Source organism: Tachyglossus aculeatus, chromosome 21, assembly GCF_015852505.1.
Source record: "Tachyglossus aculeatus isolate mTacAcu1 chromosome 21, mTacAcu1.pri, whole genome shotgun sequence".
NCBI classification, from domain to species: Eukaryota; Metazoa; Chordata; class Mammalia; order Monotremata; family Tachyglossidae; genus Tachyglossus; species Tachyglossus aculeatus.
In genome coordinates, this window is record NC_052086.1 from 38,815,231 (window position 1) to 38,837,074 (window position 21,844).

Here is a 21,844-nt window from a genome sequence, read left to right on the forward strand (position 1 = left end):
GGCTTGTGTGAGGAATGGGTCTCAGAGGGTCACTCTGAATTTCTTGTCTCTTCCTCTCCCCCTCTTCCCCCTCTCTCCTGCCTCGCACTTCCCCCTCCTCCTCCTCCATCCCCTTCAGAGGACTCAGCACTCTCTCTCTCTTCTCCATCGCAGGTGTGGGCAAGAGCAGTTTGCTGTTACGCTTCGCGGACAACACTTTCTCAGGTGAGTGACCCCTAAGGTCTGGTCAGCCCGTTTGTCCCTCGGCCGGGCCCGCGTTCTCTCTCTCTCTCCCTTTTTCTCTCTCCGTCTGCGTCTCACAAGACGAGAGCTGAGATCCAGGAGCAGGCCAGCCCTTTCGGAGGCCTTTCCCAGCCTGACTTGCCAGCGGGGTGGTCGTGGAGTGAGAAGCCGGTGGGGGCTAGCCGTCCGCCAGATTGGGAGCCCCCCGGGCCTGGGAGAATTGGATCGGTATTAGAAACCGAAACCAGATTCTCCCCTCGGTCATCCCCGTGTGGTGTCTCGACGCTTTCGGCTGTCGACGGCAAGAACCGGAGGGGTGAACCCTCTCTGCTCCTCAGAAGCCAGACCCACAGCTGGGGATCCTTGCTTCCCAGCCCAGCTCCGGCGTTTCCAAGTCCTCAGATCCCTGAGGACTTGGAAACAGTTTTCTAGACTGTGAGCCCGCTGTCGGGTAGGGACCGTCTCTATATGTTGCCAACTTGGACTTCCCAAGCGCTTAGAACAGTAAGCGCTCAATAAATACGATTGATTGATCCCAGAGGGGACTGGGGGTCATCAGTTCCCGGCTAGATGAGACGGGTCCCGCCGAGCCGCCGTCTCACCCCGTCCCTCCCTGCAGGTAGCTATATCACCACGATCGGGGTGGACTTCAAAATTCGCACGGTGGAGATCAACGGGGAGAAGGTGAAGCTGCAGATCTGGGACACGGCGGGGCAGGAGCGCTTCCGCACCATCACCTCCACGTAAGTCCGCCGCCGGGGTTCCCGGGAATATCGGGGCCACCGCTCCCGTGCCAGCCGACCAGCGTCGGGCTCTGGGGTCGGGAAGGGAGCAGAGATTCCGCCTGGGGAGTCCCCGGGAGAGGGGAAGCCCTTCTCCGGCCGCCGTCGTCTCTCGCCCGCTGTCCTGATGGGGCTGTCGCGGGGTCCCTCCTGTCCCAGGGCTGCTCCAGAGGATGACCGTGACCAGAAAGTGACCGCTCTGTCCCGTGAGTGGGTCCTGGGGGAGGTGAGGAGTCGGGACCCCACCTTGTTTCGTCCCAGGCCCCGTCGCCCGGTCGCGGGGTGTCGTTTCCCGGCCTCCCGCCCCCTGGGCCGGGAGACGGTTGCCTGCCGGGGAGCCGGGGGTCCGAGGAGACTCTGCTCCTCCCGCGGGGGCCGGGCCTGATCTCAGTTGTTGGGTGAGAGCAGCGAGCCGCCTCAGACAGGAAGCGGTCTGAGGGGGAAGGGGGCGGCGGCGCTGAATCAGCACGGCCCCTTCCCTCTTCTCAGAAACCGCGGTTGGGGCCTGGCATCCCGGAGGAGACGGGGCCGGAGTGGGCCGGCGGTCTGTGGCTTTTTGCTCCGTGCCGGGAGGCCGGCTTGGCCCCGGGGCCGCCGGGGGGGGCTTCTACAGGTTCCTCCTCTGCTACGCCCCAGCGGTCCTAGAGCTCCGCGACGAGGAGCGGGTGCGAGTCCCCCGGGGGCAGGAGATCTGCGCGGGCCTCGGCCGCTCCGGGGTGTGGCGGGTGGGTCGCGCTGAGGAGGGGACTGGGCGGTCGAAACTCACCTTGGTGGCTCCCCGACGGGCCAGCTTGCAATGAAAGCCAAGGAAAAGAACTGGGGAGGTAGCTTGGTGTCAGGTGAAATTGAGGCGCAATCAGTAGTATTTATTGAGCACTTACTGTGTGCAGAGCACTGGACTCAGTTTTGGGGAGAGGGCAATAGGCTAGGTTTTGAGACCTCTCTCAATGGAGACGCTTATAGCGGCCTTCTAGACTGTGAGCCCACTGTTGAGTAGGGACCGTCTCTATATGTTGCCAGCTTGTACTTCCCAAGCGCTTAGTACAGTGCTGTGCGCACAGTAAGCGCTCAATAAATACGATTGATTGATTGATTGATTGAACTAGACTGTGAGCCCACTGTCGGGTAGGGACCGTCTCTATCTGTTGCCAGCTTGTACTTCCCAAGCGCTTAGTACAGTGCTGTGCACACAGTAAGCGCTCAATAAATACGATTGATTGATTGATTGATTGAACTAGACTGTGAGCCCACTGTTGGGTAGGGACTGTCCCTATATGTTGCCAGCTTGTACTTCCCAAGTGCTTAGTACAGTGCTGTGCACACAGTAAGCACTCAGTAAATACAATTGATTGATTATAGCGGCTTCCTCCCACGTGACGCGAGTAGTCGGCCCGTTCTGAGGGTGCCTGGCCTGGATCGGCCGCCCGACAAGGGGCCGAGTGAGCCCACTGTTGGGTAGGGACCGTCTCTATATGTTGCCAACTTGTACTTCCCAAGCGCTTAGTACAGTGCTCTGCACATAGTAAGCGCTCAATAAATACGATTGATGATGATGATGATGATGGAGTGGCGGGGACGGGGGACCCCGAGGAAATGGGCTCTGCGAGGAAGTCGTCTGCGCAAGGATACCAGTTCGGTCAGTCCTATTTATTGAGCGCTTACTGTGTGTACTTCCCAAGTGCTTAGTACAGTGCTCTGCACACAGTAAGTGCTCAATAAATAATAATTGTAAGCGCTTAATAAATGCCATCATTATTATTATCATCAGTGATCCCTTCTAGACCGTCTCAGCTCGTTGTGGGCAGGGAATGTATCTGTTTACTGCTACTCTCCCAAGCGCTTAGTACGGGGCTGGGCATTCATACATTCAATCGTATTTATTGAGCGCTTACTGTGTGTACTTCCCAAGTGCTTAGTACAGTGCTCTGCATACAGTAAATGCTCAATAAATGCGATTGAATGTATGAATGCCAAGCCCCATACTAAGCGCTTGGGAGAGTACGGTATAGCAGTGAACAGACACATTCCCTGCCCACAACGAGCTGACGGTCTAGAAGGGATCACTGATAATAATAATAACGATGGCATTTATTAAGCGCTTACTATGTGCAAAGCACTGTTTTAAGTGCTGGGGAGGCTAGGAAGCATTTAACAAATACCATGGTTATTATTACTACCATTACTCTCCCACGCTCTTGATTCAGAGCTCTGCACACTGTAAGCGCTTGGTAAATTGATTTTACTTGTTCATATTTATTCTACTTATTTTCTTTTGTTAATATGTTTTGTTGTCTGTCTCCCCCTTCTAGACTGTGAGCCCGCCGTTGGGCAGGGACCGTCTCTATATGTTGCCAACTTGCGCTTCCCAAGCGCTTAATAATAAGAATGAATGAATGAAGGAGCCCGGGCTTTGGAGTCAGAGGTCATGGGTTCAAATTCCGGCTCCTCCAATTGTCAGCTGTGTGACTCTGGGCAAGTCGCTTCACTTCTCTGTGCCCCAGTTCCCTCATCTGTAAAATGGGGAGTAAGACTGTGAGCCCCCCGAGGGACAACCTGATCACCTTGTAACCTCGCTTAGAACAGTGCTTTGCACATAGTAAGCGCTTAATAAATGCCATTAAAAAAATAATAATAATAATAGCATTTATTAAGTGCTTACTATGTGCAAAGCACCAGTGCTCTGCACACGAGTGCTCAACAAATACGATTGAATGAATGAATGAATGAACAAGGTGATCAGGTGATCCCACGGGGGTGCTCAGTCTTCACCCCCATTTTCCAGATGAGGGAACTGAGGCCCAGAGAAGTGAAGTGACTTGCCCATGGTCACCCAGCTGACAATTGGCGGAGCCGGGATTTGAACCCACGACCTCCGACTCCAAAGCCCGGGCTCTTTCCACTGAGCCACGCTGCTTCTCGGGTGTCTCGAAGCTGAGGCGGTCAGGAAGGAGGAGGCTAGAGTGTGGTGGGCTGGGAACAGAGCCAGGGGAAGGTGGCCATATCCGTTCTGTGGGTTTAAAAGAAAAAAAGCCAAGGGTAATTGAGGTGCCTGGAAGAGACTAGGGCCACGGCTCAGGGGAGAAATAATAATAATGATGGTATTTGTTAATAATAATAATAATGATGGCATTTATTAAGCGCGCTGGGGAGGTTACAAGGCGATCAGGTTGTCCCACGGGGGGTTCACAGTTTTAATTCCCATTTTCAGTTTCCCCATTTTAATCCCCATTTCCAGAAGCAGCTTGGCTCAGTGGAAAGAGCCCGGGCTTTGGAGTCAGAGGTCATGGGTTCAAATTCCGGCTCCGCCAAGTGTCAGCTGTGTGACCTTGGGCAAGTCACTTCACTTCTCTGGGCCTCAGTGACCTCATCTGGAAAATGGGGATTAAAGCTGTGAGCCCCACGTGGGGCAACTATATGTTGCCAATTTGTACTTCCCAAGCGCTTAGTACAGTGCTCTGCACATAGTAAGCGCTCAATAAATACGATTGATGATAATGATGATGCAACCTGATCACCTTGTATCATCATCATCATCAATCATCAATCGTATTTATTGAGCGCTTACTATGTGCAGAGCACTGTACTAAGCACTTGGGAAGTACAAGTTGGAAACATATAGAGACAGTCCCTGCCCAACAGTGGGCTCACAGTCTAAAAGGGGGAAACAGAGAACAAAACCAAACATACTAACAAAATAAAATAAATGGAATAGATATGTACAAGTAAAATAAATAAATAGAGTAATAAATATGTACAAACATATATACATATATGTATGTACATATTGTATCCCCCCAGCGCTTAGAACAGTGCTTTGTTCTTTTAGACTGTGAGCCCACTGTTGGGTAGGGACCGTCTCTCTGTGTTGCCAACTTGTAGTTCCCAAGCGCTTAGTACAGTGCTCTGCACACAGTAAGCGCTCAATAAATACGATTGATGATGATGATGATGTTGCCAACTTGTACTTCCCAAGCGCTTAGTACAGTGCTCTGCACACAGTAAGCGCTCAATAAATATGATTGATTGATCGATTTTCCAGAGGAGGGAACCGAGGCCCAGAGAAGTCACCCAGCTGACAGTGGGCGGAGCCGGGATTTGAACCCATGACCTCTGACTCCAAAGCCCGGGCTCTTTCCACTGAGCCACGCTGCTTCTCTAAGGTGCCCCCGAGTCTCCTGGCTTCTTGCCTCTGGAGGCCCCCAGAAGTGAGGCCGACTCCGAGCTTTTCGGGGGGTCCAGATGGGCATTTTGGGGGGATGGTTGGTTTGGCCTTCAGCAGCTCTCCCCATCCTACCTCCGTGCACCCTTCACCCCTCTTTAGTTCACCACTTTGCGCGTAGGGAAGCAGCGTGGCTCCGTGGGAAAGAGCACCAACTTTGGAGTCAGAGGTCATGGGTTCAAATCCCGGCTCCGCCACTTGTCAGCTGGGTGACTTTGGGCGAGTCACTTTACTTCTCTGGGCCTCATTCCCTCCTCTGTAAAATGGGGATGAAGCCTGTGAGCCCCTCGTGGGACAACCTGATCACCTTGTATCCCTCCCAGCGCTTAGAACAGTGCTTTGCACATAGTAAGCGCTTAACAAATGCCAACATTATTATTATTATTATTAGGAAGGGGCCAGGGGATGGATGGACAGCCTGGAAGCCCAGGGTGAGGAGTTTCTGCCTGATGCGTAGGTTGATTGGTAGCCACTGGAGATTTTTGAGGAGGGGACCAATATGCCCAGAGCTCTTCTGCACAAAGACAGTCCGGGCAGCAGTGTGAAATATAGACTGAAGCGGGGAGAGACAGGAGGATGGGAGATCAGAGAGGAGGGCGATGAAGTCATCCAGTCAGGAGAGGATGAGAGATTGAACCAGCAAGGGAGCGGTTTGGGTGGAGACGAAAGGGCGGATCCTCTCCCCCTCGTCCCCCTCTCCATCCCCCCCGTCTTACCTCCTTCCCTTCCCCACAGCACCTGTATATATGTTTGTACATATTTATTACTCTATTTATTTTACTTGTACATATCTATTCTGTTTATTTTCTTTTGTTAATATGTTTGGTTTTGTTCTCTGTCTCCCCCTTCTAGACTGTGAGCCCACTGTTGGGTAGGGACTGTCTCTAGATGTTGCCAACTTGGACTTCCCAAGCGCTTAGTACAGTGCACACAGTAAGCGCTCAATAAATACGATTGATTGATTGATTGGAGATGTTGCGGAGGTCTCATCTGTTTCTCCTTCCTACTTAGACTGGGAGTCCCATGTGGGACAGGGACCGTGTCCAGCCGGATTAACTTTATTCATTTATTCATTCAGTTGTATTTATTGAGTGCTTACTGGGTGCAGAGCTCTGTACTAAGCGCTTGGGAAGTACAAGTTGGCAACATATAGAGATGGTCCCTACCCAACGACAGGCTCACAGTCGAGAAGGGGGAGACAGACAACAAAACAAAAACATGTGGGCAGGTGTCAAGTTGCCAGGACAAAAAGAATTAAAGCTAAGTGCACATCATTAACAAAATAGATTAGTAAATATGTCCAAGTAAAATAGAGTAATAAATCTGTACAAATGTATATACAGGTGCTGTGGGGAGGGGAAGGAGGTAGGGCGGGGGGGATGGAGAGGAAAAAGGGGGCTCAGGCTGGGAAGGCCTCCTGGAGGAGGTGAGCTCTCAGTAGGGCTTTTCTGTCGACCTCAGTGCTTAGTACAGTACTTGGCACCTAGGAAGCATTTAACAAATACCATGCTAATTATTACTACCATTACTCTCCCGCGCTCTTGATTCAGAGCTCTGCACACTGTAAGCGCCTAGTAAATTGATTTTACTTGTTCATATTTATTCTACTTATTTTATTCTGTTAATATGTTTTGTTTTGTTCTCTGTCTCCCCCTTCTAGACTGTGAGCCCACTGTTGGGTAGGGACCGTCTCTAGATGTTGCCAACTTGGACTTCCCAAGCGCTTAGTACAGTGCTCCGCACACAGTAAGTGCTCAGTAAATACAATTGATTGATATGTTGCCAACTTGGACTTCCCAAGCGCTTAGTACAGTGCTCTGCACACAGTAAGCGCTCAATAAATACGATTGAATGAATGAATGAATGAATAAATGCTACTGATTGATTGATGGATGGGTTCAGGAGGATTTAGCAGCTGCATTTAGGACCCATGGATGCGCCAGTGCACAAAATAATAATAATAATGATGGCATTTATTAAGCACTTACTATGTGCAAAGCACTGTTCTAAGCGCTGGGGAGGTTACAGGGTGATCAGGTTGTCCCACGGGGGGCTCACAGCCTAAATCCCCATTGTACAGGTGAGGTAACCGAGGCCCAGAGAAGTGAAGTGACTTGCCCAGAGTCACCCAGCGGGACAATTGGCAGAGCCGGGACTTGAACCCGTGACCTCTGACTCCAAAGCCCGTGCCTTTCCACTGAGCCACGCTGAAGCCAGGAAATTGAGATCTAAAGAGGAACTCAAATTCCGGGCAAGCGACCGTGAGGCTGTTCTCTTCCGGGAGTCCCGGGACAGGCTGTCCAGGACGCGCTAATCACGTGGGCGCCCGTGGGGTGGGGTGGCTAGCAGGGGGCCCTGCCCCTCTCATCATCATCATCAATCGTATTTATTGAGCGCTTACTGTGTGCAGAGCACTGTACTAAGCGCTTGGGAAGTCCAAGTTGGCAACACATAGAGACGGTCCCTACCCAACAGTGGGCTCACAGTCTAAAAGACTCTCCCTCTCCCACTGGGCCCACCCCAGTCTTCCACAGAAAAGGGGCTAATCTCTCTTTCAAATGGCATAAGCCCTCTGGCTCGGTCCCAGCCCAGTTCCTTACCTGAATCAATCAATCAATCGTATTTATTGAGCGCTTACTGTGTGCAGAGCACTGTACTAAGCGCTTGGGAAGTCCAAGTTGGCAACATATCGAGACGGTCCCTACCCAACAGTGGGCTCACAGTCTAGAAGGGGGAGACAGAGAACAAAACCAAACATATTAACGAAATAAAATAAATAAAATAGATATGTACAAGTAAAATAGAGTAATAAATATGTACAAACATATATACATATATACAGGTGCTGTGGGGAAGGGAAGGAGGTAAGACGGGGGGATGGAGAGGGGGACGAGGGGGAAAATCTTTCTCATCCAGCCCCCGCCCTCCCTCCTTCCTGAAACTCCCTTCCCCTTCACATCCACTGCAGACCACCGCTCTCCCCATCGTCCATGCCCTAATAAAAGCCCGTTTATAATAATAATAATAATAATAATAATAATAATAATAATGATATTTGTAAAGTGCTTACTCTGTGCAGAGCACTGTACTAAGCGCTTGGGAAGTACAAGTTGGCAACATATAGAGACGGTCCCTACCCAACAGCGGGCTCACAGTCTAGAAGGGGGAGACAGAGAACAAAACCAAACATATTAACGAAATAAAATAAATAGAATAGATATGTACAAGTAAAATAAATAGAGTAATAAATATGTACAAACATATATACATATATACAGGTGCTGCGGCGAAGGGAAGGAGGTAAGACGAGGGATGGAGAGGGGGACGAGGGGGAAAATCTTTCTCATCCAGCCCCCGCCCTCCTTCCTTTCTGAAACTCCATTCCCCTTCACATCCACTGCAGACCACCGCTCTCCCCATCGTCCATGCCCTAATAAAAGCCCATTTATAATAATAATAATAATAATAATAATAATGATGATATTTGTAAAGTGCTTACTGTGTGCAGAGCACTGTACTAAGCGCTTGGGAAGTCCAAGTTGGCAACATATAGAGACGGTCCCTACCCAACAGCGGGCTCACAGTCTAGAAGGGGGAGACAGAGAACAAAACCACACATATTAACGAAATAAAATAAATAAAATAGATATGTATGAGTAAAATAGAGTAATAAATATGTACAAACATATATACATATATACAGGTGCTGTGGCGAAGGGAAGGAGGTAAGACGGGGGGGATGGAGAGGGGGACGAGGGGGAGAATCTTTCTCATCCAGCCCCCGCCCTCCCTCCTTCCTGAAACTCCCTTCCCCTTCACATCCACCGCAGACCACCGCTCTCCCCATCGTCCATGCCCCAATAAAAGCCCGTTTATAATAATAATAATAATAATAATAATGATATTTGTAAAGTGCTTACTGTGTGCAGAGCACTGTACTAAGCGCTTGGGAAGTCCAAGTTGGCAACATATTGAGACGGTCCCTACCCAACAGTGGGCTCACAGTCTAGAAGGGGAAGACAGAGAACAAAACTAAACATATTAACAAAATAAAATAAATAGAATAGGTATGTACAAGTAAAATAAATAGAGTAATAAATATGTACAAACGTATATACATATATACAGGTGCTGTGGCGAAGGGAAGGAGGTAAGACGGGGGGGTTGGAGAGGGGGACGAGGGGGAGAATCTTTCTCATCCAGCCCCCGCCTTCCCTCCTTCCTGAAACTCCCTTCCCCTTCACATCCACCGCAGACCACCGCTCTCCCCATCGTCCATGCCCCAATAAAAGCCCGTTTATAATAATAATAATAATAATAATAATGATATTTGTAAAGTGCTTACTGTGTGCAGAGCACTGTACTAAGCGCTTGGGAAGTCCAAGTTGGCAACATATTGAGACGGTCCCTACCCAACAGTGGGCTCACAGTCTAGAAGGGGAAGACAGAGAACAAAACTAAACATATTAACGAAATAAAATAAATAGAATAGGTATGTACAAGTAAAATAAATAGAGTAATAAATATGTACAAACATATATACATATATACAGGTGCTGTGGCGAAGGGAAGGAGGTAAGACGGGGGGGTTGGAGAGGGGGACGAGGGGGAGAATCTTTCTCATCCAGCCCCCGCCTTCCCTCCTTCCTGAAACTCCCTTCCCCTTCACATCCACCGCAGACCACCGCTCTCCCCATCGTCCATGCCCTAATAAAAGCCCGTTTATAATAATAATAATAATGATATTTGTAAAGTGCTTACTGTGTGCAGAGCACTGTACTAAGCGCTTGGGAAGTCCAAGTTGGCAACATATAGAGACGGTCCTTACCCAACAGCGGGCTCACAGTCTAGAAGGGGGAGACAGAGAACAAAACCAAACATATTAACGAAATAAAATAAATAGAATAGATATGTACAAGTAAAATAAATAGAGTAATAAATATGTACAAACATATATACATATATACAGGTGCTGTGGCGAAGGGAAGGAGGTAAGATGGGGGGGATGGAGAGGGGGACGAGGGGGAGAATCTTTCTCATCCAGCCCCCGCCCTCCCTCCTTCCTGAAACTCCCTTCCCCTTCCATCCACCGCAGACCACCGCTCTCCCCATCATCCATGCCCTAATAAAAGCCCGTTTATTATAATAATAATAATGATATTTGTAAAGCGCTTACTATGTGCAAAGCACTGTTCTAAGCCCTGGGGGGATACAAGGCGATCAGGTTGTCCCACATGGGGCTCACAGTCTTAATCCCCATTTTACGGATGAGGAAACTGAGGCACAGAGAAGTTAAGTGACTTGCCCAAAGTCACACAGCTGACAGTTGGCGGAGCCGGGATTTGAACCCATGACCTCTGACTCCAAAGCCTGTAAATTTATCCTCCAGGAAGCCTTCCCTGACTACCCCCTAAGCACCCCCCTTCACCCCAGCCCCCAGCAGTTGGTGCGTATCTTTATAATCAGTTGTTTCCTCTACCTGTAATAATAATAATAATAATGTTGGTATTTGTTAAGTGCTTACTATGTGCCAAGCACTGTCCTGAGCACTGGGGTCGATACAAGGTAATCAGGTTGTCCCACGTGGGGCTCACAGTCTTCATCCCCATATTACAGATGAGGGAACTGAGGCCCAGAGAAGTGAAGTGACTTGCCCAAAGTCACACAGCTGACAAGTGGCGGAGCCGGGATTCGAACCCACGACCTCTGACTCCAGAGCCCGTGCTCTTTCCACTGAGCCACGCTGCTTCTCTAATGTATTTTACCGCGTCTCTCCCACTAGAGCGTAAGGTCCTCGGGGACAGGGATCACATCTACCAACTCGACCGGACTCGCCCAAGCGTTTAGTACAGTGCTCTCCCCACAGCAGCCCTCAGTAAATACCACCGATGATGGATTGATTGAGGCTCACGTGCGGCCCATCTACGGGCGGCAGCGTGGCTCAGTGGAAAGAGCCCGGGCTTTGGAGTCAGAGGTCATGGGTTCAAATGCCGGCTCTGCCAACTGTCAGCTGGGTGACTTGGGGCAAGTCACTTCACTCGCCTAGCAGCGTGGCTCAGTGGAACAAGCCCGAGCTTTGGAGTCAGAGGTCATGGGTTCAAATGCGGGCTCCGCCAATTGTCAGCTGTGTGACTTTGGGCAAGTCACATCACTTCTCTGGCCTTCAGTTCCCTCATCTGTAAAATGGGAATTAAGACTGTGAGCCCCACGTGGGACAATCTGATCACCTTGTATCCCCCCAGTGCTTAGAACAGTGTTTTGCTCATAGTAAGCGCTTAACAAATACCATTATTATTATTATTCTATGGGCCTCAGTGACCTCGTCTGTCAAATGGGGATTAAGACTGTGAGCCCCCCATGGGACAACCTGGTCACCTTGTAACCTCCCCAGCGCTTAGAACAGTGCTTTGCACATAGTAAGTGCTTAATAAATGCTATTATTATTATTATTATTATTGTTATTATTCAAGAAGGCTTAGGGAGGCTGAGTCCCGGGAGGTGCCGACGAAGGGGAGATTTCTGGGAACTAGAGCCTCGGAATCCAATAGTTCCGGAAACCAGGACTGTGGTCAGGGAACAAGTCGAGACAAGGACTTTTCCCGGCGTCAGAGACCCTTCCGAGCGTGCCGTAGGGTCATCATCATCATCATCAATCGTATTTATTGAGCGCTTACTGTGTGCAGGGCACTGTACTAAGCGCTCGGCTCCGGCGTTCGTGCTCTGCGGCTCCCTGGATGGGAACGGGGCCAGTTGAGATTTTTCCACAGGCTGTGACAATCCACCCTGCTCTTCCCTTTCAAAAATCCCCCACCTACACACCAAGCCGTGCCGGCCGCCTCGTTAGCCGGGAAGGGAGCTCGTGATTCAGAGGGAACGCCGTTTGGAAGCGGGAGCCCGGGAAGGAGGGTCCCAGTCACAAGGGGCTTTTTCCCTCTAGAGTTGTCGGTGGAGTGCTCAATAAATATGAATGAATGAGGGAGGAGAGAGGGAGGAATCTCATGCCGCCCCCCGTCCCTCCACAAAGAGACAGCCCTGGCTTTAATAATAATAATAATAATAATGATAGGGCTTTAATAATAATAATTGCGGTATCTGATAAGCGTTTACTATGTGGCACGCACCGTATTGAGTGCTGGGGTGGAGACAAATAGATTGGGTTGGACACAGTCCCTGTTCCACACGGTGCTCCCAGTCTCAGTCTCCATTTTGCAGGTAACTGAGGAACAGAGGAGACTTGCCCAAGGCCAGTCGTTCAGTTCAGTCATATTGAGCGCTTACTGTGTGCAGAGCACTGTACTAAGCGCTTGGAAAGTACAGTTTGGCAACAGATAGAGACAGTCCCTACCCAGCAACGGGCTCACAGTCTAGAAAGGGGAGACAGACCGCAAAACAAGTAGACAAGTGTCAATACCATCAAAATAGGTAAGTAGAATTATGGCTATATAAATATCATTAATAAAATAGAGTAATAGATATGTACAAATGTGCACAAGTGCCGTGGGGAGGGGGCTGGGGTTGGGCAGAAGGAGAGAGGGGGGGTTTTGGGGCAGGGGAGGAAGAGCAGAGGAAAAGAGGGGGGTGGTTAAAACTTTGAGCTTCCCGTGGGACAGCCTGATCACCTTGTATAACCTCCCCAGCGCTTAGAACAGTGCTTTGCACATAGTAAATGCTTAATAAATGCCATCATTATTATTATCATCAAGGCAGGCCCCTATGGCTGCTGAGAGCCTGTGGCCCAGGGCTTTTGTGAAGGCCATGGTAGGGGCCGGGAGCGGCCGGCCTCGGGCCGTGCAGGAGTAGGGATCGGTCAATCGTACTTGACTCTCCTCGAGCACTTAGTATAGTGCTCTGCACATAGTAAGTGCTCAATAAATACAACTGCCCGACTGACAGGGAAAGATAAAAGCAAGGCCCGGGGTTGGCAGGGGGGTCCAGTGCGGAGTATCCTGGGGAGACTCGGCCTTGCCTGGCTTCCCGGAATGACTAGTTTGCCAGGGGAGTGGGATGGCTCAAGAAGCAGCGTGGAAAGAGCACGGGCTTGAGAGTCACAGGTCATGGGTTCAAATCCCGGCTCCGTCAGTTGTCAGCTGGGTGACTTTGGGCAAGTCACTTCTCTGGGCCTCAGTTCCCTCATCTGTAAAATGGGGATTAAGACTGTGAACCCTCCGTGGGACAACCTGATCACCTTGTAACCTTGTAATATGTTTGCACATATTTATTACTCTATTTATTTATTTTACTTGTACATATCTATTCTATTTTATTTTGTTAGTATGTTTGGTTTTTTTTTTTTCTCTGTCTCCCCCTTTTAGACTGTGAGCCCAATGTTGGGTAGGGACTGTCTCTATATGTTGCCAATTTGTACTTCCCAAGCGCTTAGTACAGTGCTCTGCACATAGTAAGCGCTCAATAAATATGATTGATTGATTGTAACCCCCCCAGTGCTTAGAACAGGGCTTTGCACATAGTAAGCGCTTAGTAAATACCATTATTATTATTATTATGGGCCCGAGATCTGGGTTCCCCGGGGCAGCCCAGAAGGTGGGGGGCCTGTGCTCGTCTCCCTTCCCTCTGAGACCGAGAATCTCCCATCTGTCCAGACCCCCAGACGCCCTTGGGCCTCACTTGGCGTCTACTGGCCCTTAGAAACGAGCCAATCAATCGGTCAGATTTATTGAGCACTTAGTCTTTGTGTTGCACTGAATTAGAGCACTTGGGAGGGTACGGTGGCGTTAGTGGTAATAATTGGAAATGTACAGTGGAGTTGATAGTGATAATTTTTTTATTACTCTGGGCCAAACACCGTGCTCCCGGGGCGGATAGAGAGAATGTAATCAGGTCGGATTCGGTCTCTCGTCCCACACAGTCTAATGGGAGAATCGAATCCCCGTCATACGGAAGATGAGGACACTGAGGCTCAGGGAAGTCAAGTGACTCGCCCCAGGTCACGTTGCAGGCGAGCGGCAGAGCCGGAATTAGAACCCAAGTCTCCTGATGCCCTGTGCTCTTTCCACTAGGCCTCCAGCTTCTCTAATATACACGATCCCTGTCCTCAAAAAGCCGACAGTCTAGTGGGCCCTAAAATAAATTCCGGGTAGGTGGAAGCGACAATAGAAGGCCGTAGATGACGAGTGCTCGGGGCAGGAGTCGGGGGAGCGTCCGAAGTGTCGTAAGTGATGCGCCAGTGGTGGGGAGGAGTGAGTGATTCCTGCGGGAAGGCTTCCTGGAGGAGCTGTGATTCCGGAAGGGCTGTGGGGATGGGGGGAGACGGTCCCGGCAGAAGGGTGGGCACGCGAGAGAGAGGGAGCGAAACACGGTGGAGTAAGTCGGCTAGAGCTGGGGTGTAGTGCTGAAATACGGCGCCTTAATGCCAGTGGTCTGGAGTGTCTGACGCCGAGAGGAGTGGGCAACCACCGGTGGTGGTGGCGGAGGCAGGGAGGTCTTCGGGGAGGCTGGAGTTGTCGAGATATCACAAGTGTTCGGACCGGCACTTGGGATGGGGAAGAAGAAGCGGATTCCGGAGACGCTGTGAAGGAAGAACCCACGGGATTTGGCGGCGGACTGACTATGGGGGCTGAAAGAGAGAAGAGTCAAGGAGAATGCCAAGCTGGTGGGCTTTAGAGATGGGGAGGGTGGGAGTGTCGTCAACGGGGCTGTGAGAGTTAGCGGGAGGAGAGGATCCGGAAGAGAAGAGAAGGAATTCCGTGTCGGGTGGCAGTCGAGGCGTCCGTGAGACATTCACGTCTCGGAGAGTAGATTGCTGAAGAGGAGAGAGGTCGGGGCTCGGGACCTAAATTTGGGGGTCATCTGTGTAGAGGCGGCGGTTGAAGCCGGGAGAGCGGATGAGCGCCTCGAGGGAGAGTAATTTGGGAGGCTAGATGGGGAGCGGAGATTAGGAGTCCGGAGGGAACCCCACCATTAAACAGAGGGCAGCAGAGGAAGAGCCAGAGAAGGATTACAAGCTCCTTGTCCACTAACACTATTGTACTTGCCCAAGCGCTTAGTACAGTGATCTCTGCCCCCACCCAACTCCCAGTAAATACCATCGACCGATTGACAGGACTGACCAGAGATGTTGGAGGAGAATGAGGTGGGGACTGGGTCAAAGAAACCAAGGTGAATTTGTTTTTCCAGGAGACGGGGGGCGGGCAGTGGGGTAGCCCACAGTGTCAAAGGCGGCTGACACATCAAGGAAGAGGAGGGCAGAGCGAAGTCGGTTGGTTTTGGCGAGAAGGACGGGTCATCGGTGACCCTGGAGAAAGCACTTTTGGTGGAATGGAGGGGCATGAAGCCGGACCGTAGGGGGGCCAAGGAAGAAGTTGGAGGAAAAGAGAGGGGATTTTTTTGGGTAGGGAGATGTGGGTGTTGCCTCAAAGCAGAGGGGAAGGGGAGCCAACAGAGTGAGCGGTTGAAGATGGCGGTCAGGGAAGGAAGGAGAGTGGGCGGCAACTACAAGTGGGTTTCTAAAGTGAGAAGGGATGGGATCGGAGGGGAAAGGGGCTGGATTTTGACAGCGGGTGGGAGATCTCCTCTTGAGACATCTGGGAAGAGTGAAAGAGTAGAGAGGGATAAGAGGGAACTGAGGAGGTGGGAAGTTGGCGCCTGATGGATTATATTATTATTATTAATATTAAATAATAGTAAGTAGTTTATTATTATTAATAATGATGATGATGGTATTTGTTAAGCGCTTACTATGTGCAAAGCACCATTCTAAGCGCTGGGGAGGTTGCAAGGTGATCAGGTTGTCCCACAGGAGGCTCACAGTTTTAACCCCCATTTTACAGATGAGGTCACTGAAGCCCAGAGAAGTGAAGTGACTTGCCCAAAGTCACACAGCTGACAGTTGGTGGAGCTGGGATTTGAACCCATGACCTCTGACTCCAAAGCCCGGGCTGTTTCCACTGAGCCATGCTGCTTCTCCATTTATCAGCTGTGTGACTTTGGGCAAGTCACTTAACTTCTGTGGTCCTCAGTGACCTCATCTGCAAAATGGGGATGAAGACTGTGAGCCCCCCATGGGACAACCTGATCACCTTGTAACCTCCCCAGCGCTTAGAATGGTGCTTTGCACATAGTAAGCGCTTAATAAATGCCATCATTATTATTATTAATTGGCGGAGCTGGGATTAGAACCCATGACCTCTGACTCCAAAGCCCGGGCTCTTTCCACTGAGCCATGCTGCCTCTCCAATTATCAGCTGTGTGACTTTGGGCAAGTCACTTCACTTTTCTGAGCCTCAGTTACCTCATTTATAAAATGGGGGATGAAGACTGTGAGCCCCCCGTGGGACAACCTGATCACCTTGTAATCTCCCCAGCACTTAAAACAGTGCTTTGCACATAGTAAGCGCTTAATAAATGCCATTATTATTATTATTATTATTATTATTACAATACAACAATAAACAGATACATTCCCTGCCCATAACGGGTTTCACAGGCCGCCCTTGGCTGAGGTTGTGGCGTCGGGGGAGGGAGAGATGAGGAGTCTTCTAGACTGTGAGCCCAATGTTGGGTAGGGACTATCTCTATATGTTGCCAACTTGTACTTCCCAAGCGCTTAGTACAGTGCTCTGCACACAGTGAGCGCTCAATAAATACGATTGATTGATTGATTGAGGGGCTGGGTGAGAGACACCTGAAGAGTTGCCATCCTGGGGAAGCCGTGAGAAAGTAGGGCAGGGATGGGGTTTGGGGTGGGGGACTTGGGGGGCCAATATGAAGCCCAAGAACTTGAGGGGCCGCAGCTTCTGGTCCCTGAATTGGAGTAACCCCCATTTGGAGTTTCTAATAATAATGACGGCATTTATTAAGTGCTTACTATGTGCAAAGCACTGTTCTAAGTGCTGGAGAGTTACAAGGTGATCAGGTTGTCCCACGGTGGGCTCCCAGTCTTCATCCCTATTTTACAGGTGAGGTCACTGAGGCCCAGAGAAGTGAAGTGACTGCCCAAAGTCACACAGCTGACAGTTGGTGGAGCCGGGATTTGAGGCCTTTCCCAGACTGAGCCCCCTCCTTTCTCTCCCCCTCCTCACCTCCTTTCCCTCCCCACAGCACCTGTATATATGTTTGTATGGACTTATTGAATGAATGAATTTATTGATTGAATGAATGAGCCCGTGACCTCTGACTGAGGCCCAGAGAAGTGAAGTGACTTGCCCAAAGTCACACAGCTGACAATTGGCGGAGCCGGGATTGGAACCCATGACCTCTGACTCCAAAGCCTGGGCTCTTTCCACGCAGCCACGCTGCTTCTCTGTTATTCATTCATTCATTCACTCGTATTTATTGAACGCTTACTGTGTGCAGAACACTGTACTAAGCGCTTGGGAAGTACTAGTTGGCCACGTGTGGCCACAAGTTGGTCACAGTCTTCTAGTCTGTGAGCCCACTGCTGGGTAGGGACCGTCTCTATACGTTGCCAACTTGGACTTCCCAAGCGCTTAGTCCAGTGCTCTGCAAACAGTAAGCGCTCAATAAATATGATTGAATGAACATCTAGAGACGGTCCCGACCCAACAACGGCCTCACGGTCTAGAAGGGGGAGACGGACAACAAAACAAAACATGTGGACTGGTGTCAAGTCATCAGAATAAACATTATTATTTTATTAAATAATAATTAATTATTATTATAATTATTATTATGATGGTATTATTGGCCATCTCCCCCCTATAGTGTAAGCTCATCGTGGGCAGGGAACGTGTCTAATAATGCCGTATCAGACTCTTCCAAGCGCTCGGTACTGCGGCGAGAAGCAGCGTGGCTCAGTGGAAAGAGCCCGGGCTTGGGAGTCGGAGGTCACGGGTTCAAATCCCGGCTCCTCCAATTGTCAGCTGTGTGACCTTGGGCAAGCCACTTCACTTCTCTGGGCCTCAGTTCCCTCATCTGTCAAATGGGGATGAAAACTGTGAGCCCCCCGTGGGACAACCTGATCACCTTGTATCCTCCCCGGCGCTTAGAACAGTGCTTTGCACATAGTAAGCGCTTAACAACATTGCGCTTCTAGACTGTGAGCCCGTTGTTGGGTAGGGACCGTCTCTATATGTTCATTCATTCATTCATTCAATCGTATTTATTGAGCGCTTACTGTGTGCAGAGCACTGTACTAAGCGCTTGGGAAGTCCAAGTTGGCAACATATAGAGATGGTCCCTACCCAACAGCGGGCTCACAGTCTAGAAAGGGGAGACAGAGAACAAAACCAAACATATGAACAAAATAAAATAAATAGAATAAACATGTACAAATAAGAGTAATAAATCCGTACAAACATCTAATCAATCAATCAATCAATCGTATTTATTGAGCGCTTACTGTGTGCAGAGCACTGTACTAAGCGAACAAAATAAAATAAATAGAATAAACATGTACAAATAAGAGTAATAAATCCGTACAAACATCTAATCAATCAATCAATCAATCGTATTTATTGAGCGCTTACTGTGTGCAGAGCACTGTACTAAGCGCTTGGGAAGTCCAAGTTGGCAACATATAGAGACGGTCCCTACCCAACAGTGGGCTCACAGTCTAAAAGGGGGAGACGGAGAACAAAACCAAACATACTAACAAAATAAAATAAATAGAATGTATATGTACAAGTAAAGTAAATAAATAGAGTAATAAATATGCATATATACAGGTGCTGTGGAGAGGGGAAGGAGGTAAGGCGGGGGATAAGGGGAGGGAAAGGAGGGGGTTCAGTCTGGGAAGGCCTCTTGTACCAACTTGTTGCCAACTTGTACTTCCTAAGCGCTTAGTACAGTGCTCTGCACACAGTAAGCGCTCAAATACGATTGAATGAATGAATGAACAAATGCCATCATTATTATTATTATTATTGCTGCGCTCTGTGGCTGTATATATGTATATATGTTTGTACATATTTATTACTCTATTTATTTTACTTGTACCTATCTATTCTATTTATTTTATTTTCTTAGTATGTTTGGTTTTGTTCTCTGTCTCCCCCTTTTAGACTGTGAGCCCACTGTTGGGTAGGGTCTGTCTCTATATGTTGCCAACTTGTACTTCCCAAGCGCTTAGTACGGTGCTCTGCACACAGTAAGCGCTCAATAAATACGATTGATTGATTGTTCAGTAAGTGCCGTTGATTTAATGGATGGATTGAGAGATGACAGAGTCCAGTCTCTGGTCCGGAGTGACGGGGCCGTTCGGGCTCCGATTTGAAGGTTGGCCCTCGGGGGTTGGCGGGGGCCGGAGGACGGCGTCTCTCGGCCTGGTTTCAGTCCGAGGACAGTCTTTTATCAATCAATCAATCAATCAATCAATCGTATTTATTGAGCGCTTACTATGTGCAGAGCACTGTACTAAGCGCTTGGGAAGTACAAATTGGCAACACATAGAGACAGTCCCTACCCAACAGTGGGCTCACAGTCTGAAAGGGGGAGACAGGGAACAGAACCAAACATACCAACAAAATAAATAGGATAGAAATGTACAAGTAAAATAAATAAATAAATAAATAGAGTAATAAATATGTACAACCATATATACATATATACAGGTGCTGTGGGGAAGGGAAGGAGGTAAGATGGGGGGATGGAGAGGGGGACGAGGGGGAGAGGAAGGAAGGGGCTCAGTGTGGGAAGGCCTCCTGGAGGAGGTGAGCTCTCAGCAGGGCCTTGAAGGGAGGAAGAGAGCCAGCTTGGCGGAGGGGCAGAGGGATTGGGGGCATTCCAGGCCCGGGGGATGACGTGGGCCGGGGGTCGACGGCGGGACAGGCGAGAACGAGGTACAGTGAGTTAGACTGTGAGCCCACTGTTGGGTAGGGACTGTCTCTATATGTTGCCAATTTGTACTTCCCAAGCGCGTAGTACAGTGCTCTGCACGTAGTAAGCGCTCAATAAATACGATTGATGATGATGATGATGAGTGTCCAGGCCACTGAATGGTGTCTATGCCAGTGCAGTTGTTTCCACAGACCATTTGGGCACACAGTCCGTGCCCGGTCCGGCTGGCTGGCAGTAGTATCAACCGAGCTCCTGCTGTCTGCAGAGCACTGTACTAAGCGCTTGGGAAAGTACAGTAGAGGTCAAAGACAGTCCCTTCCCTCGCTGAGCCACCCCTTTCCGGCCCTTACTGGGCCCAAGCCAGCCCCAGTCCTAATGACGCCGGGCTTTTAAATCAGTCAATCGTATTTATTGAGCGCTTACTGTGTGCAGAGCACTGTACTAAGCGCTTGGGAAGTCCAAGTTGGCAACATATAGAGACAGTCCGTACCCATCATCATCAGTCGTATTTATTGAGCGCTTACTGTGTGCAGAGCACTGTACTAAGCACTTGGGAAGTCCAAGTTGGCAACATCTAGAGACGGTCCCTACCCAACAGCGGGCTCACAGTCTAGAAGGGGGAGACAGAGAACAGAACCAAACATATTAACAAAATAAATAGAATAGAGCGTGGCTCAGTGGCAAGAGCCCGGGCTTTGGAGTCAGAGGTCATGGGTTCGAATCCCGGCTCCACCACAAGTCTGCTGTGTAACCTTGGGCAACTCACTTCACTTCTCTGAGCCTCAGTTACCTCATCTGGAAAAATGGGGATTAAGACTGTGAGCCCCACGTGGGGCAACTTGATCACACTGTATCCCCCCCCCAGCGCTTAGAACAGCGCTTTGCACATAGTAAGCGCTTAACAAATGCCATCATTATTATTATTATTATTGTTATTATTATTATTATTATGTACAAGTAAAATAAATAAATAGAGTAATAATTTTAAAGCTCAGGCTGGGCTGGGCCGACGCAGGGTGACTTGGTTTCTGGCGCGTTCACCCGCCAGCCCTCCCAGCGGGGTTCGGACTCTCGTCCCTGGATGCTCCGCATCCTCTCCTGTTCCTCCGGGACGCTCGGTTGGCGGTGCCAGGGAAAAGTGGGCAAGGAAGGGCCCGCCTAGGCAGGGCACTGTAGAATAATAATAATAATAATAATAATGGCATTTATTAAGCGCTTACTATGTGCAAAGCACTGTTCTGAGCGCTGGGGGGATACAAGGTCATGAGGTTGTCCCACGTGGGGCTCACAGTCTTCATCCCCGTTTTCCAGATGAGGGCACTGAGGCCCAGAGAAGTGAAGTGACTTGCCCAAAGTCACACAGCTGACATGTGGCGGAGCCGGGATTTGAACCCATGACCTCTGACTCCAAAGCCCGGGCTCTTTTCCACTGAGCCACGCTGCTTCTGTAGAAGTCAGAAGGTCGCGGGTTCTAATGCTGGCTCTGCCGCTTGTCTGCCCTGGGACCCCGGGCAAGTGATTTTCCTTCTCTGTGATCTCATCTGTAAAATGGGGATTGAGACCGTGAGGCCCATGTGGGACAGAGACTGTGTCCAACCTGATTTGCTTGTGTTCACTGCATTCATTCAATCGTATTTATTGAGTGCTTACTGTGTGCAGAGCACTGGACTAAGCGCTTGGGAAGTACAAGTTGGCAACATATAGAACGGTCCCTACCCAACAGTGGGCTCACAGCACTTAGTACAGTACCTGGCACATAGTAAACCCTTGACAAGTACCATTATTAATTATTATTATTATTGTTATTATTATTATTATTATTATTTATTATTATTATTATTAGGCCTTCAGAGAGCTGGGGTTGGGT

At 49.6% G+C, this 21,844-nt stretch overlaps 1 protein-coding gene across 2 annotated transcripts in view; it reads left to right on the top strand.

The window, feature by feature from the left end:
* The window catches only part of RAB35 (RAB35, member RAS oncogene family), a 55,152-nt gene that overhangs the window by 25,644 nt on the left and 7,664 nt on the right, over positions 1–21,844 (top strand). For both annotated transcript variants that reach the window (XM_038762956.1, XM_038762957.1), the window contains exons 2-3: positions 154–204; positions 842–965. In XM_038762956.1, coding sequence (XP_038618884.1) covers positions 154–204; positions 842–965 — 175 coding nt within the window. The remainder of the gene's footprint in view (positions 1–153; positions 205–841; positions 966–21,844) is intronic.